This window comes from Eurosta solidaginis, chromosome 2 (genome assembly GCF_040869045.1).
Source record: "Eurosta solidaginis isolate ZX-2024a chromosome 2, ASM4086904v1, whole genome shotgun sequence".
Classification (NCBI taxonomy): Eukaryota; Metazoa; Arthropoda; class Insecta; order Diptera; family Tephritidae; genus Eurosta; species Eurosta solidaginis.
In genome coordinates this window covers 296202166-296221725 of record NC_090320.1, presented here as the reverse complement: position 1 = coordinate 296221725, position 19560 = coordinate 296202166, and the positions used below count along the sequence as shown (strand labels likewise).

The 19560-nt window shown below is 35.5% G+C and overlaps 1 protein-coding gene across 2 annotated transcripts in view; it reads left to right on the top strand.

Annotated features, from left to right (window-relative positions):
* The first annotated feature begins 9216 nt into the window (after nucleotides 1–9216).
* kel (kelch protein) overlaps nucleotides 9217–19560 on the top strand; it is a 28175-nt gene continuing 17831 nt past the window's right edge. For both annotated transcript variants that reach the window (XM_067768635.1, XM_067768636.1), the window contains exons 1-3: nucleotides 9217–9565; nucleotides 9688–9837; nucleotides 16761–17162. In XM_067768635.1, coding sequence (XP_067624736.1) covers nucleotides 9369–9565; nucleotides 9688–9837; nucleotides 16761–17162 — 749 coding nt within the window. In that variant the 5' untranslated portion in view covers nucleotides 9217–9368. The remainder of the gene's footprint in view (nucleotides 9566–9687; nucleotides 9838–16760; nucleotides 17163–19560) is intronic.

The following is a 19560-nucleotide window of genomic DNA, read 5'->3' as shown; positions in this document are numbered from 1 at the left end:
TTGGTTGCTCTAGAGTTGGAACGCCAAAAAATTTGTTTATCTTTGCACTGAACGAATAAACCAAAACTATTGTGTACCCACATGCATTACAAAAAGATACAATAATAAAATGTTTTAACAGAAAATTTTACCAAATATGAGTACAAAATTAAATTCAAATACAGAACAATAAATTAAATTTTCAACAAACAAAACAGAAAAAATAACGAACCATTCATTCGTTCTCGGGCGTTACAACGTACGCCGGGTAAAGCTAGTTAGTAAATAATCGTTGTGCACGTTAACTTATTCATTCCATATTTTCGAAATATTCATCTCCATTTAAACATTTATGGAATCGGTTTATATTTGGAATATTATGTATATATTTATTTGGAATATTCGGACCTCGCGAGCTAGTATCAAACGAACGCGTTCCGAATAATCTAAATTAACGGTTTATCCGGAACTCTTCCATGAATACTTAACGGAAAAGAGCTTTCCGAAATTTCAGAATAAAAAGGTGAATAATCCCTGTGTAGCACGAAAGCTTAACTCTTCTGACGAAACCATTAAGAAAGTCTATATCTTTATCGATTCCTTTATGCCATTACGTACAACCGTTTTCCAACCAAATTTATAATACCCTTGTGTACAAGTACACGCTGGATATAAAAGTATACATGAAAAACAATTCAATAGTAGAAAATAATTCCCTAATCCGCCATCATAAAAGTAATTATCTGTTTAGAAAAGAAGAGAAATAAAATAAAAAGGCTAACGTCAATTCTACTTCAGCTCTCTGGGAATTTCGCTATCATTCAGAAGACATTCGCCCTGAGGTGTCATATTACTCATACGCCGTGTCACCCACTCAGCTCTGCCATTTAATTACAACATTACAACGTAAGCACATACAAATGGGAACAATGCTTTTGCAATTGCTCATTCTTACGGTAATCTTATTTTTGGTTGTGTTTATTTCAACTTCATTTATGTGTGGATGTGTATTTTTATACTCAGCGTGCTTTGCACACAGAGTATATGTATTAACTTTGATGGGATTACGGTTGGTTGTACAGGTATAAAGGAATCGAGATAGATATAGACTTCCATATATCAATATCATCAGTATCGAAAAAAAATTTGATTGAGCCATGTCCGTCTGTCTGTTAACACGATAACTTGAGTAAATTTTGAGCTATCTTAATGAAATTTGGTATGTATGCTCCGGGCACTAATCCCAGATCGCTATTTAAAATGAACAATATCGGACTATAACCACGCCCACTTTTTCGATATCGAAAATTTCGAAAAACCAAAAAAATGCGATAATTCATTACCAAAGACGGATAAAGCGAAACTTGGTAGGTGGGTTGACCTTATGGCGCAGAATAGAAAATTAGTAAAATTTTGGACAATGGGCATGGCACCGCCCACTTTTAAAAGAAGGTAATTTAAAGGTTTTGCAAGCTGTAATTTGCCAGTCGTTGAAGATATCATGATGGAATTTGGCAGGAACGTTAATACTAATACTGTATATGTGCTAAATAAAAATTGAATACCTTTACAGTATATAAGTAAATTATGTCAACATTCAACTCCAGTAATGATATGGTGCAACAAAATACAAAAAAAAAGAAAATTTCAAAATGGGCGTGGCTCCGCCCTTTTTCATTTAATGTCTCTAGAATACTTTTAATGCCATACGTCCAACAAACATTTGCCAATTCTTGTGGAATTTGGTAGGGGCATAGATTCTATGACGATAACTGTTTTCTGTGAAAATGGGCGAAATCGGTGGAAGCCACGCCCAGTTTGTATACACAGTCGACCGTGTGTCCTTCCGCTCGGCCGTTAACACGATAACTTGAGCAAGAATCGATATATCTTTACTAAACTTACTTCAAGTATTTATCTGAACTCACTTTATCTTGGTATAAAAAATGGCCGAAATCCGACTATGACCACGCCCACCTTTCCGATATCGAAAATTACGGAAAATAAAAAAATGCCAAAATTCTATACCAAATACGAAAAAAGGGATGAAACATTGTAATTGGATTCGTTTATTGACGCAAAATATAACTACAGCAAAAACTTTGTAAAATAGATATCTCGCAAAGACGTCCATCTATAGAACTATGGCCCACTCCCTTTTAAAATACTCTTTAATACCTTTCATTTGATACACATGTCATACAAACACATTCCAGGGTTACCCTAGGTTCATTTTCCTACATGGCGATTTTCCCTTATTTTGTCTCCAAATCTCTCAGCTTAGTATGTTATATTCGGTTACACCCGAACTTAGCCTTTCTTACTTGTCCTGCTACTCTTTGGTGCAGAGAAATCAACTAAAAACACATAAACGAACAAGTGCCACCCACGCAAACGCTTTGATAAAGTAAACACGTCTTTTAATAGGCTTTTAAGTGTCATAAACATAAATATACCTAAAAATATAGAAGTATGTATTCATATATTTATGTGTATGTTATTGTGAACGTGCACATGTGTACGATGAAACTAAGCGAAATGAAATGGCATAGACGAAAATGAACGAGGAGACTAAAAATCTTAATAACATTTGTATGTATGTATGTATGTATGTATGTATGACGTGAGCCTAATCTAGGAATCAACCAACATAAAACTTTTATGATTAGTATGTACTTACAATTATTGTAGTTGCTGATATCAAATCTTGCGTATTTGTTTTCAATTACTCCAGTTTTCATATGATTTTTTTTAGTTAATTTTTTTTTTAATTTCCTTTTACAACTTTCGAACAATTAAATGTTTTTATTCCTTTGTTTTGTTTTTTGAAAGCTCACCATAAAGTATTTACTTTTTTAACTTTTTATTTTGCGTTTCAAGTGTACTTCTTCTGTCTTAGCCTTGCACACAGTTTAAAGCAAAACAAATGAAAATTAATTTAAACAAAAGCAATTTGCCGTTTTAATTGAATTAAGCCGAATAATGGCTATCTTCATTCCTTTTTTTTTAATTCTGTATCTAATCGACATTTGTGTTATGGCCAATAACTTCATTAGTGGTATTTTTACTACTTTTACTGCTTGCTTAGCTTGAAATATAGTATAGGACTAGGTCGAAGAAAGCAGCTACAGGTGCGTGCCCAAAGTTGGGCGCAAGAAAGAAATTAATAGTTGAGTGATACTAGGTTAGGTTACTAAGATTGAACTGGTAAAGAAACCCGCGCATTGATTATATGAGCCCATATTGCTCGACAAAAGTACCCATCAAGAACCAGGGCACATTTCTTCTTGCAGCCTGCACTTCCTAAATTTAAACCAAATCATTTATGCGTAGGCCGCTGTTCTCTGAAGGAATGCCCATCATGGGCCTATAGTCCTCTCCTTATAGTGAACAAACTAGCGTAATAAGTCTAATGTTATAAAATTTGGACATGATCGGCAATTCCACAGCTTTCCTGCTTCGTTGATCGTGTGATTCTAAATCGAAATTATTTCGGTATAATTTTTTGTGACTAGATCAATTAATTCGGAAATCCCGGTTGGAATTGTATTCAATTTTAGAATTATTTCCCAAAGCATTTAGAAACTATTACGGTATGATTTTGGGGTTAATTTGAGGAATACCTTGAAGCTGTATTGTCTTTATCAGGATCAGATTTTTACTGTTATCTGGAATACCAAAGAATTATGCCAGAAATGCGATGTAAGCAGAAAATTTATAAAATAATTATCATAGAGCCTTCTAAATGTACGTCGAAGCTATTAAGAATGGTAGATGGGTTGCTGTTCGCCGCTCGTATCACTCTGCTATCGAAGTGCGAAGCTCCGCCACTATGAGATTATTGGCTTTCAACGACTGCTTTATCCCACTCGCTAAAGTATCGAACTATCTTTTGATACAAATTAATTCTATGCCAGTGCTTAAGAATATCCTTGGCAAATCACGCTGATATCTTATTCAGATCAGCCACTTGCGAAGATGGCAAGTTGTAGAAACTCTGTCATTTTCTGGTCACAGCTTTCTGTTTCTGGACAGCCAAGCCTCGAGTTAGCTATGCAGGCGCTGTGCCAACAGCGTCTGAAGCCAGTTGTCGTGGTCTTTCTGGCAATTGTTGGCCACCAGCGGTAACCTTCTCCTGGTAATCTGGCTATTCCCTAAAAACTACTAAAGCTATCACTGCAGTAATTTTATTTTTACTTAAAATTCATTTACCCGGCGTGTGTTTATTCGAAAAATGATCTTTCCTTCTCTCTAGTATTTCCGCTTTTCTCCCAAGCACCTTATATCTACCTATTTCTATACTCAACTTGAATCTCTATCCCACATGTTGAATAGGTGTCTCAAATAAATTGTAAGATACAGCGTATTTAGCCTTTTCTGTGTTGGAGGTGTGACTATTATCTTGAGAAGGTCTCTTTTGTACTTGTAAATACAACCAAAATTGTTTTTGGTATTTCATTACATTAGAAGCTCCGCAGTTTCAGCTAATGATCCTTTGCGGTTTACAATCGTTTTCACGAAGTCGAAGCGACTTGGTGAAATGTGAAGCATACTTTGAAGGGCACCCACTCGTTTAGGGCGTAAAACTTCATGCAAACTACTTCAGAGCTCAAAAAGGAAAAAGGAGAAAGTTTAGAGCGTCGCAAGGTCAAATTTTTTGATGAAATATATATATTTGTTTTTCTACTACAACAAATAAAGGAAACGCCTAATTGAAATTTTGCTTTACAGCCAACATCAACTGTATCTTCTAATAACGCCCCCTCCTTTGTCAATTGATTTAAAAACCTACTCAATTTTACGCAGAAAAAGTTGAACCGAAAGCGAAAGTGTCATTTAACCTGATCTGTCGTAAAAACAAAAACCCATTAATTGTCTGCTTCAATACCGAGAAGCACAAGCACAGCAACAAAAACACAAAAATGCGCTACTAAATCATAATACATATATCCACCCTAAACTTTGAATGCGTCACATAAAACGTTTTTTACAGATACTCACTCACACAGAAACGTACAATGCACTGATTTTCCAAGAATGTTATTATACTCAGCGTGCTTTGCACACAGATTATCTTAATTATTCAGATATCTTCACCAAATTTGTTGCACGAGGTTATCTGGACCTATAATAGATTGGTATTGGAAATGAGCGAAATCGGATGATAACCCCGCCCAATTTTTATATATGTAACATTTTGGAAAACACAAAAAACCTTATTATTTAGTAAATAATATACCTAGAATGTTGAAATTTGACGTGTGGACTGATATAGAAACTCTTGATCAAAATTAAAAAAAAAAAAATTTAAATGAGCGTGGCACCGCCCACTTGTTATAAAATCAATTTTAAAAATATTATTAGTCATAAATCAAAAATCGTTAAACCTATCGTAACAAAATTCTGCAGAGAGGTTGCTTTTACTCTAAGGAATGCTTTGAAGGAAAATTAACGAAATCGGTTAAGGACCACGCCCACTTTTATATAAAAAATTTTTAAAAGTGGCGTGGACGAATAATATATGCTATATCTTTGCAAAAAAAGACTTTTTATCAATGGTATTTCATTTCCCAAGTGGATTTATAACAATAAATAGGAAAAACTTCAAATTTAAAAAAATTGGCTTGGCACCGCCCCTTTTATGACTAAGCAATTTTCTATGTTTCGGGAGCCATAACTCGAAAAAAAATTAACGGAACGTAATAAAATTGGGTACACAAGTTTTCCCTATAGCAGAAAATATTTCTGGTAAAAATGGACGGGATCGGTTAAAGACCACGGCAACTTAGATATAAAACAAGTTTAAAAGGGTCGTAGACTAGAATAATAAGCTATAACTTAGCAAAAAATAGTTATGAATCAATGATATTTCACTTATCAAGTTTTACTGTAAGAGGAAATGGGGAGATATTTTTCTTTTAAACGGGCGGTGCCACGTGTTATGTAGAAAAGTAATTTATCTGAAATGAAATGTACAATTGAAGCTCGCGCAGAGTATATAATGTTCGGTTACACCCGAACCTAGACACCGTTACTTGTTAAATTTCTTTACAGCAAAAGCACAAAGTTGTCAACGTGCCATATGCCGGCGGCAGTTATCCGGATTAGGGTCAGACAGGCTCAGACAATGAAAAAGCGACTGTAGCAGTAAAGTCGGCTTAGATTACATTTGGCAGTAGGCTATAGATTTTTCGTACAAATATAAAGATATTCACATTGCACGTACATGAAAACGATGAAATTATGACATCAACGCATGCCGGCCATAATTATTACAGAATAGAGCATAATTAATGAGGTGAGATATGATTTGAAAAATGATAATGACCTTTTGTGATTATGCACAAATATGTGGTTAAAATTAAAAAATAAATGCGGGTTTGATTTGGTTTTCGAACTCGAAAAATATAAGTAAATAACATAGTAATTTCTCACTTCAAACAGTTTTTAGTCCGAATGCGCCTAAAAGTATATTACAATTCAGCGAATACCAACTTCAATGATAATTTCGCGCATTTCAGTATGACGTTAAATTTTTACTCAAAGAAACACACTTTATTTTTAGTTTTATTACATGATTTATTTTTTTTTTTTAATAAATATTGTAAAGTTCACTTTTTGTGTAATCGACATCAATATGCTTGAATGTACTAAACGATAGGTTGGGCGTATGTGTGTATATGCTTAGTTGATAACCATTTATATGTATGATATACACACATCTGTACTTTTCTTAATATTCGCATCAAATATATGTTGACCATTTACCACCGCGTCTCAAATATAACTAAATTTTTAACATTCTTCTTTCAGTATTTACAGTTATCAACTCCAAATTTGATAAAGAAAAAGTTGGAAAAAGCTTTCTGCTTCCTTGCTTCCTAAACTTTTATAACGACTATATATTGTATAGCAAACAGCTGTTTTGCTCAAAGCACAGTAAACACGGAATGCCGCAAAACTTGTGCATACTTTTTGGACTGATTTAAATAATATAAAGCTGAAGACAATGGTGCTTTATCGGTAACCGTATCGGTAACCTTATAACAGCTGATTCGACCAACCTTATGGGAATCAATGCAATAAATTATTGGTGCCGGTAAGGTCGTAACCGTATCGTAGCCAACCAATTGGTTTTTGGTTTCTGTCGTAACGATAAACAGCTGATTACGTTAGGGATACGACTACAGCGATACGACAAACGGCACCAATGACTGCAGCTATACGAAATCATATTGTCACGGATATTAGCATCACTAAGCTGTACCATCACTAAGGCCATGCTAAGCAGTATTTACGTCAATAATCAAATCATGTATACACATATATAAGGCAGCCGAGAGATGTCACACACAGATGCATTTACGCCTATGTGTGCGCGAGAGACTGTAAACTACAAACATTCACATCAATAATTCAATCATTATATATCTACATAAACGAATCAATCATTATGTCTACACATATGTATGTACATAGGTACACGCAGCTGAGAAGCAAGGCACAACCATATGCAGACATCTTATTTGAGATGCTCCTAAATGTAGGCAATTATAATTGTGGAAGTGTCGCTCACACATCCAAGCATGGGGTATGAGAGAAGCTATAAAATCGTGCAATTGTAGTTACAGCTGAGAAGTTTGAGAGATACTGGACTAGTAGATTCTGGAAGCGTCTAGAAGAGGCGAACGAGGAAACCAAAGAGTATAAAAGCCGACATATGTAGAAGCGCTGTAATTCAGTTTGAGTTGAGCTATCAATCAGTTTGATTAAGCACGCGATCTGGCGGCCAATAGTAGAGTTTCTTTTGAGTTATCAATCAGTTTGGTTATTAAGCCAGCGAGTAGCAAAGTATACGTGTGATTGTGAAGTACTTTAATAAAGGCCATTTTTCCATTCTTCAATATTGGAGTTATTTATTCAACAATTTAGTGATTCGAACTTAGCAAAAGGGCAAATAAGAGGATTTGCAGCAAATTCGTTACAATATTATATATATGCACAAATCACCTACACAGATTTCGCAATTCACGAGTTCAAAATTGCTTCGTTCTGCGCATTTACGTCAGTCGTTGACTGCTTGAGCGAATGAAAGAAAGAGAGAAAAAACAAGAGCTAAAGGAAATCGTCGTATGAATTGCCCATAAAAAACAGCTTATCTTTTGGTTACATGCGCAATGCGCAATTTTCTGTATGTTATTTGTGGTATATATGTAGGTTTATATAACACAAAATAAAAATCTTTTGGATCACTTAAGATAGATACATTTCTCAACCAATATTGAGCTCAGAAAGCTATAAACATAGCTAAGGTCGGGTCTTGATATTCCTCCTGCTGGTGGGTTGAAGACAGCTCCTCTAAACTCAACAGAATTCTATCCTAAGAACCCCATAACGAAGAGATAATACGTCATGGTCGAAGTATGTCCTCCAGACAGTGCTATGATGGAGTGTTGGATTTGATTATTGATAGGGACAATAAAATTTCTCTCCGATCTGATAGTGTCACCTAGGTAACGATACCTAAGCTTGGTATGCCTACATATATATCCTTGCCTGGGAAATGTGGATAGAACTAATGTCATTCTATCCTATTCCGCACAGCTGGAAAAGAGATAAAATCATCTTCATAACTTAAACTCTTCCCTTAACAGTAAGTGAAATTTACTCCACTTACTCATGCAGTCAAATAGCACTCACAAGGCTCAACGCCCCAATCGCATCGGCCAAGGTCGTCAAACATCACACTCTTATATGTTGTTGTTCTCATTAACATTGAGGCACAGACATTACTGCACGCTACAAAGGGGTCGAAATAATCATAAAAAAATATATAACCAGTTCCAAAAGATCCTTATCTACTATTGGTACTCGTTAAACTCTTGTAGGACAGACAAACAAACATGGCCGAATAATAAATTGAAGAAAACAGAGGACCTGCTATATAAGTCGATGAAAGAATTGTTTTGATTTACTGCTACAATCACAGCGTACTGGGCTGCACGCTGAGGTACTGGGAATCAGATATGAAAATAAGATAAAAAAAAGTCATTTCCAGCGTTATCGCCATAGTAATACAATGTGCAGCATCATTGAACTCATATATCAAAGCGAAGCACAGTTCACAGCGTTCTATACAAACGCGCCTTTAGTTTGTTATATTGAAATATTTGCGTGACCCTGTTAAGATCAGCTGTTGTAGTATTCGTTCAGTAAGGTAGCACTAAAGTGTATATCAACTGCTTTTTCTTTGTGTCAGTCTGAGTTTTTTGTGTATTTGCTTGAAAAAATAAATAAGTTGCATTTTAAAAACAAAATTGTTTAATTAAATAAACCGCTTTTGCGGCCCACAACCAGTGGAATTAAGAAAGTGAGGGTTTTGTTGGTGCATGATATCGTTGAGTGCGCTGCTAACCAAATACACGCTGGGCATTATGAGCAATTTGGGACACAATCAGCCAACGGGTGGAGCAAGTTCAGGTGTAGGTGGTTCTAGCGGAGATGGAATTGGCGGTGGCGGTGCTGCAGGTAACCATGCTAATGGCATGCAAAATCCAGCTGCTGAAGGTAGCATGGACCGCGGCAGGTAAAGTACTACAACGTTTCTATCAAATGCACATCTAGTTATACACACAAAATTTTTTGTTTTTCCTTTTTTGATCTGCGTTTTCTACAAATTGTTCAATATATGAAAACAACAACAAATAGTTGTCTTCTACGATATGCAAGTCAAAATTCATTAGATGAAAGTTCCCAAAAACATATTCAGCGCCCAAATAGCAAGGATCGCACAGTGGGACAATATCACAATGAGCAACACACCGCACGCTCATTCGAGGCCATGAACGAAATGCGCAAGTAAGTGCTTATATGTACATATACTTAGTACCTATGTAGTACATATATATTTGTGTTTATACTCAGTTGAGCAGAGCTCACAGAGTATATTAAGTTTGATTGGATAACGGTTGGTTGTACATATATAAAGGAATCGAGATAGATATAGACTTCCATATATCAAAATAATCAGGATCGAAAAAAAATTTGATTGAGCCATGTCCGTCCGTCCGTCCGTCCGTCCGTCCGTCCGTCCGTCCGTCCGTCCGTCCGTCCGTCCGTTAACACGATAACTTGAGTAAATTTTGAGGTATCTTGATGAAATTTGGTATGTAGGTTCCTGAGCACTCATCTCAGATCGCTATTTAAAATGAACGATATCGGACTATAACCACGCCCACTTTTTCGATATCGAAAATTTCGAAAAACCGAAAAAATGCGATAATTCATTTCCAAAGGCGGTTAAAGCGCTGAAACTTGGTAGATGGGTTGACGTTATGACGCAGAATAGAAAACTAGTAAGATTTTGGACAATGGGCGTGGCACCGCCCACTTTTACAAGAAGGTAATTTAAAAGTTTTGCAAGCTGTAATTTGGCAGTCGTTGAAGATATCATGATGAAATTTGGCAGGAACGTTACTACTATTACTACATATGTGCTAAATAAAAATTAGCAAAATTGGATGAAGAACACGCCCACTTTTTAAAAAAAAATTTTTTTAAATTCAAATTTTAACAAAAAAGTTAATATCTTTACTGTATATAAGTAAATTAAGTCAAAATTCAACTCCAGTAATGATATGATGCAACAAAATCCAAAAATAAAAGAAAATTTCAAAATGGGTGTGGCTCCGCCCATTTTCATTTAGTTTGTCTAGAATACTTTTAATGCCATAAGTCGAACAAAAATATACCAATCCTTCTCAAATTTGGTAGGGGCATAGATTCTGTGACGGTAACTGTTCTCTGTGAAAATGGGCGAAATCGGTGGAAGCCACGCCCAGTTTTTATACACAGTCCACCGTCTGTCCTTCCGCTCGGCCGTTAACACAATAACTTGAGCAAAAATCGATATATCTTTACTAAACTTAGCCCACGTACTTACCTGAACTCACTTTATCTTGGTATAAAAAATGGCCGAAATCCGACCTTAACCACGCCCACTTTATCGATATCGAAAATTACGAAAAATGAAAAAAATGCCATAATTCTATACCAACTACGAAAAAAGGGATGAAACATGGTAACTGGATTGGTTTATTGACGCAAAATATAACTTTGGAAAAAACTTTGTAAAATGGGTGTGACACCTACGATATTAAGTAGAAGAAAATGAAAAAGTTCTACAAGGCGAAATCAACAGCCCTTGGAATCTTGGCAGGAATACTGTTAGTGGTATTGCATATATAAATAAATTAGCAGTACCCGACAGATGATTTTCTGGATCACCTGGTCCACATTTTGGTCGATATCGCGAGAACGCCTTCACATATACATCTAAGGGCCACTCGCTGTTAAAACCCTCATTAATACTTTTAGTTTGATATCCATATCGTACAAACACATTCTAGAATCACCCTGGCCCACCCTAATGGCGATATCTCGAAAAGGCGTCCACCTATAGACCTAATGCCCACTCCCTCTTAAAATGCTCAGTAACACCTTTCGTTTGATACCCATATCGTACAAAAATTCTAGAGTCACCCCTGGCCCACCCTAATGGCGATATCTCGAAAAGGCGTCCGCCTATAGAACTAAGGATTACTCCCTTTTAAAATACTCATTACCACCTTTCATTTGATACCCATATCGTACAAACACATTCTAGAGTCACCCTGGCCCACCCTAATGGCGATATCTCGAAAAGGCGTCCACCTATAGACCTAATGCCCACTCCCTCTTAAAATGCTCAGTAACACCTTTCGTTTGATACCCATATCGTACAAACATTCTAGAGTCACCCCTGGCCCACCCTAATGGCGATATATCGAAAAGGCGTCCACATATAGACCTAATGCCCACTCCCTCTTAAAATGCTCAGTAACCCTTGGTCCACCTTTATGGCGATATCTCGAAAAGGCGTCCACCTATAGAACTAAGGATTACTCCCTTTTAAAATACTCATTACCACCTTTCATTTGATACCCATATCGTGCAAACACATTCTAGAGTCACCCTGGCCCACCCTAATGGCGATATCTCGAAAAGGCGTCCACCTATAGACCTAATGCTCACTCCCTCTTAAAATGCTCAGTAACACCTTTCGTTTGATACCCATATCGTACAAACATTCTAGAGTCACCCTGGCCCACCCTAATGGCGATATCTCGAAAAGGCGTCCACCTATAGACCTAATGCCCACTCCCTCTTAAAATGCTCAGTAACACCTTTCGTTTGATATCCATATCGTACAAACATTCTAGAGTCACCCTTGGTCCACCTTTATGGCGATATCTCGAAAAGGCGTCCACCTATAGAACTAAGGATTACTCCCTTTTAAAATACTCATTACCACCTTTCATTTGATACCCATATCGTACAAAAACATTCTAGAGGCACCCCTGGCCCACCCTAATGGCGATATCTCGAAAAGGAGTCCACCTATAGACCTAATGCCCACTCCCTATTAAAATGATCAGTAACACCTTTCGTTTGATACCCATATCGTACAAACATTCTAGAGTCACCCCTGGCCCACCCTAATGGCGATATCTCGAAAAGGCGTCCACCTATAGACCTAATGCCCACTCCCTCTTAAAATGATCAGTAACACCTTTCGTTTGATACCCATATCGTACAAACACATTCTAGAGTCACCCCTGGCCCACCCTAATGACGATACCTCGAAAAGGCGTCCACCTATAGACCTAATGCCCACTTCCTCTTAAAATGCTCAGTAGCACCTTTCGTTTGATACCCATATCGTACAAACATTCTAGAGTCACCCTTGGTCCACCTTTATGGCGATATCTCGAAAAGGCGTCCACCTATAGAACTAAGGATTACTCCCTTTTAAAAAACTCATTACCATCTTTCATTTGATACCCATATCATACAAACACATTCTAGAGTCACCCCTGGCCCACCCTAATGGCGACATTTCGAAAAGGCGTGCACCTATAGACCTAATGCCCACTCCCTCTTAAAATGCTCAGTAACACCTTTCATTTGATTCCCATATCGTACAACTAGAGACACCCCTGGTCCACCTTTATGGCGATATCTCGAAACGGCGTCCACCTATGGAACTAAGGATCACTGCTTTTCAAAATACTCATTAACAGCTTTCATTTGATACCCATATCGTACAAACATATTCTAGAGTCACCCCTGGTCCACCTTTATGGCGATATCCCTAAATGGCGTCCATCCATAGAACTATGGCCTACTCTCTCTTAAAATACTCTTTAATACCTTCCATTTGATACACATGTCATACAACCACATTCCAGGGTTACCCTAGGTTCATTTTCCTACATGGTGATTTTCCTTATTTTGTCTCCATAGCTCTCAACTGAGTATGTAATGTTCGGTTACACCCGAACTTAGCCTTCCTTACTTGTTTTATTTTGCACTTGCTTGTGTATATATTTTTATATTCAAGGTAGACAACATTTGCCAAAAAAATACGCATATTAATACATACTTTTCATGCATTATTTATGTTATCATTAAAATTCCCTTACAGCTTAGTTGCTTGATTGCTGCCTAATATGAATAAAAGGCAACAAAGCCGGCAGTTGATGTCGACAATAAATACCAGCTGTCGACGCGCGTCTCAAACACTTGGGCGTCCCAATCATTTCTAGTTTTGTTGGTTTGTTAAACTATATACGTCTAGCTTTTAATTTCACTTTGCATAACTTGTCTGGTTGGTGGCTGGTTTACGGTATGCCATTTACATATCAAGCGCTAGCAGAAAATCTTGTTTAGGTTTGCCTTTTAACGTCGGTCTGTACTATATTAGAAATGATCGAGTTTGCTTAATAAAGCAGAACATCAATTTTCATATAGGAAATAGGATTTCCTCATGATAAGCATTAGACACAACTTATAGCAGTAGACAATTTACACACATACATTTCGTGTACATTAGGGCCTTCCTTAAAAATAAGTTTTTTAGTCTCAACCCTTCAAATGGCAATACTGTGGTATAATTTAATCCACGTAAATGATCTCTATTAAAAGCCGATTATGGCATGTCGGGCAGGAGCCAAATTGAGTCTAATTTATGAAGACACCTTCAAACGTCTGCATTGGGACCAAAATTTACATGAGATATCTTTGACTATAGTACTATCAACTTTGGGCATTAATAAAAATGATATTTGTGAGTTTTCTTAGGCTAATCAGAATATGGATTTATGTTTAAGGAGTACCCAAACGCACATAGAGTAATCCTTGGTGTTCATTAGGTTAAAATGAAACTTTAATATAAAATTTCCCACACCGTTGCGCAATTGACGGAAGGATTTAAGGAATTAAGAAAATCAGTTGGATAACACTGAACATTATGAGTTTCATCTTTCTCAACTCTACTCTCATCTGACAATAAATTAGATACAATAAACTCATTTAAAGTGGAGCAATCGTAATTTTTTTGGACATAAAATAGCTGTTGAACGAAAGCAGTGAGGTTATTATGATCAATGTAGTATTTTCCATGTATTTTAATCGTATCTTCGGATATATTTGATTGAATTTCTAAGTCGCCATTTCCTATTTTGAGCAACCTGTTTTTAAACGCATGGTCATTATTTGCTCGCATATTTTGGATTAATCGTCGAATTCTTACTTTTGCCCCCAACGGTGAGCGTTTTATACAATTTTCAATAAGTGAAGTTCTGGTCGCATGTCTAACAACGGGAAGACATCCAAATACAAATATTTTTCCCCCAAATGGCAAATTAACATTCATGATGTCTTTTAAAAGTTTGTTAACAATAGTAATTGCAACTTTACGAACCATAGATACTTCGTCCCAAATAAATAAATCGATCTCACGCAAAATACAAATTTAACGACTTACCACGTATGTATGTATGTAGGTATTTAACTTAAACGGTTTTAAAAGTTTCAAATCAAAAATCAACAGAAATCAGCTGTTCTTATTTGCTTATATGCGGCTACGATGTCACCATCAAAATAATGAAAGTTTTATGTAGGAATGTTTTATGAACGTATGTATGTATATAAAAGTCTCTTGTCAAATATCAACAGAAATCAGCTGTATTGCAAATGCAGTGCAAATATTCACAATAGTGCCATAGTACAAATAGTTTTCTTTGTGAGCTCACAATCGTTTATTTAAACAAATTATTTTAATAATATATAACTAAAATGAAGCACTGCGACCAAAATTGCCCAAACTCGTTAATAGCCCAAATCTCCATCTTTACAACCAAATCTTTATTTATAGATTTGTATTCCAAATAAGAGCGAAAAAGGGATCCGCACATAAAAACAGCAGCTAGAAATAATATATTTGATGATGGCTAAGTATATGATAAAATTTTACCTATTTACCCTAATTACTATGCAAAACTAAATAAAACGCACTTTTTCCATTTCCAAGTTCGAACCTGAAATACTAAATGTAAAAAAGACATGGTGTTTCTGCACCATTAAACCCATATTTCTTAATACTAATGCTTAATGCATAATGCTTCAGCCTTTTTAGAGTACCCTAATATATATTTTGCTTATTCATATATGCAAATGCGATGATTATTAGATATACATACACGAGTTAAAAAAAAAAAATTATCCTAATTGTTTATTAAAAAAAAATTATCTCTGAAGAGGTTAAGGCCGAGCTTTCTTCCAATTTGCGTCGTGATCTTCTTAATTTTACCTAAAAATTGGCGGGCCCGGAAGTACATGTTTTATGCCGACTCCGAACGACATCTGCAGAGCAGATGAGTTTTCACTGAGAAGCTTTTCATGACAGAAATACACTCCGAGTGTTTACCAAATCACTGCCCAAGGGCGACCCCGATTAGAAAAACGTATTTATAATTAAAAAAGCTTTTTTCAAAATTTTTAATATCATTTCGCCCTGGTAGTTGAACCCAGTACTCTCGAAGAGCGGAGCACGTTACCACCACACCACGGCGGCTGTCGTGCATCCATAAAAACATGCAATAACACAAATATTTGAAGCTGATATTTGTAAGCTTAGCTTATTTGAACTTGATCGAGGCCAAAGATAATATTAAATTTAGTACAATTGTATGTATATATGCACAACAAATATTGATGCTCCTATATGCATATTTAAATACCTTGAACTTGACTACTACGCCCAGCGGCAATATGAAGATATGCACTTTTACACATAGAAATTGCGATTAAATATCTAAAAATAAATACAACGTTGGGAAGCACATAATTATTGTGAGGCTTTAATTTGAAATTAGCCTACATTACAAGAGAGTTTCGCTTGGTGGAATACTGAATTGCATGTAAAGCAAAAACATTAACTCGGCTTGAGGATGAAACTGAGGATAAAAAGCAAGTACTAATGAATTATCCACCCTTTGTTGAAAGTACACAAACTATAAGCATGTTGGGTGCCCTCTCTTAGGTTCTCTGTGTCTGAGCACGGCTGATGTTAGTAACCAGATAATGTTTACATAGTTCTAGAACTGCAACATCATATCCCAAGGCAGTCGGTCCTATGTACCGGAGCGACTCGGGATTTTTCCCGATCAAGGACTGTCATTTCAGTGTAACCCCATTTGTTGTGTCCCTCCCACAAATTGTCATCCTCCCAGCAGCGGGACTACGCCATACTCTCCTGCTCCGGGAAGGTATCGAACCCAATCCAGGTCCGTCTCCTGACCCCGGTCCTGAGAAATGGTTTTGCTGCATTTGCCGGAACATCATATCCATCTCACTCGCTATAACAACAACAACCGTCTCACTCCTCTATATCATTGTAGGCAAAACTTACTTTGTGATGTAACATTGGTTGCTGATGGTATTGAGATTCCTGCACACAAAATGGTACTCGCGTCGTGCAGCCCATACTTTTATGCCATGTTCACCGGCTTTGAGGAATCACGTCAAGGCCGTATCACATTACAGGGTGTTGATCATCGTGCGCTCGAATTACTTATCGAATATGTTTACACATCAACTGTGGAAGTTAACGAGGATAATGTGCAAGTATTATTGACAGCTGCCAATTTATTGCAGTTAATTGATGTGCGTGAAGCATGTTGCGACTACTTACAAACCCAATTGGATGCGAGTAATTGTTTGGGAATACGTGAATTTGCTGATATACATGGATGTGTAGATTTACTTAACTATGCCGATACTTATATAGAGCAGCATTTCAAGTAAGTATTATAGTATAAAATAGGTCCCCGGAATGACTTTCAGGTGCTTCCTGTCTTATCTCATATGTTTTCCAAAACATTTGATGAAAGGGTTAATTTTATAAATTCAAAAATAAATGTGCCAAGAAATAATAGATCAAATTCATCAAAAAGTATTCCAGTTTACAATACTTTTGAATATCAAAAAGGTATTGTTTCAGAGTTAGAGAAACTTCTTTCAGAATTTATTCTTTTTACTCAAAAAATAACTCTTGAAAATCAAAATTCTTCATTAATGAATGACTTTTTTAAATTAAAATCAAAATGTGATAGTGTTTTAGCTAATTGTGACGAGAATAAAATAAAATTATTATCAAATCATAATCCTTTTAAATGAGGGTCTTACAATATAATTGCCAATCGCTTAAAGCCAATGCTGATTATATTGAATATTATATTAATAATAATGATATTGATATTACATCTTTGAATGAAAATTTTCACTCTAGATTAAATAATGACAGACATTTTATTAACTATAATTCAATTAAAAAATTTAGACAGGATGGTTATGGTGGTGTTGCTTTTCTAATTAAAAAATTTATTAGATTTAAAAGAATTAACTTCACTCCTGCTTATGATGTTCTTATAATACAAACTTTAAATTTAAATCATAATTTAATTATTTGTACTGCTTATTTTCCGCCTAGCATTTGTGTTTCTGATTTTGTTAATGAATTAAATAGACTCATTGGTTTTTTGGAAAGCTATAGAAATGTTCTTATTGTTGGTGATTTCAATTCTAGATATATTGGTTGGGGAGAAAATATTAATAACTCAAGAGGTAATCATCTTTTTGATTTAATTCAACAATCTTCATTTCAAATTCTGAATGATGGCAACTTTACTTTTTTTAAAGATTTTAAATCAACTGCTGGCTCTGTTCTGGATCTTGCTTTTTCAAATAGTAATATAAACTTCAAATTTTTTGTTGATAGTATAAGAATTGGTGGTAGTCATCATATGCCAATTATAATTGAAAGTAATATTGCTACAAATAACTTGAATATATTTTTGGCTAGTAACAAACTTTTAAATTCCCTTAGTAAGCTTGAAATTGATTTTAATATAGATGATTTTGAAAGTAAAATAAATAATGAAATTAATTGTGCTACTTATACAGTTAGTCATTTGAAAATTCCAAAGGCTTGGTGGACTGATGAAACTGCTAAAGCTTTTAGATTTTTAATAATTGCTTATAAGAAAGTTAAACTTATTCCTAGTCCATCAAATTTTGATGAGTTGATTCAACAGCAAAAAAATTGGAAAAAGGTTGTTAAAAAAGCTAAGTAATAGTAAAATTGATGACATTAATAAAGGTATTGGTAAAAGTGCTTGGCGTTTTGTTAAATCATTAAGTGGTGATTTCAGTGTTAATAGAAACTCTGTATGGTGTAATGATAATAATTTAAGTTTTTTGAATATGTTAAAAGATCAAGTGCCTCAAAATTCTGTGAGTATGCCTTTAAATGAATGTGTTGAAATTGATATCGATTTGGCTTTTTCTTATGATAATATTTTTGATGTTTTAAATAAGAAAACTAGAGATTCTGCTGCTGGTTTAGATAGAATTACCTATTAAAGCTTTTTCTGATAACACTTTAAATAATTTTAAAACTGCACTTTCGAATATTTTTCTCAGTAATAATATTCCAGATAATTGGAGAAACATTAAAATAGTCCCTATTCCAGAAAAAGATAAAGATACTAGTGATTTTCGTAATTTTAGACCTATAGCTCTCATTTCTGTTCCCCTTAAAATAATTAATGCTTGTGTTAAAAATAAAATATATAATTTTCTTGAGGTAAATTCTAAATTTCCAAGTACTTATTTTGCTTATAGAAAAAATAAGTCAGCAACAATGTGTATTAATCATATTCTTCATCAAATAAGTATATTCAAAAGTCAAAATAAAACAATTAAGGAAGGCTAAGTTCGGGTGTAACCGAACATTACCTACTCAGCTGAGAGCTTTGGAGACAAAATAAGGGAAAATCACCATTTAGCAAAATGAACCTAGGGTAACCCTGGAATGTGCTTGTATGACCTGGGTTTCAAATGGAAGGTATTAAAGAGTATTTTAAAAGGGAGTGGGCCTTAGTTCTATAGGTGGACGCCTTTTCTAGATATCGCCATAGAGGTGGACCAGGGGTGTAGAATGCGTTTGTACGATATGGGTATCAAGTTAAAGGTATTAATGATGAAATACAATGAGGGTTTTAAACGGGAGTGGCCCTTAGTTGTATATGTGAAGGCGCTTTCGAGATATCGATGAAAATGTGGACCAGGGTGACCCAGAACATCATCTGTCGGGTACCGCTAATTTATTTATATATGTAATACCACGAACAGTATTCC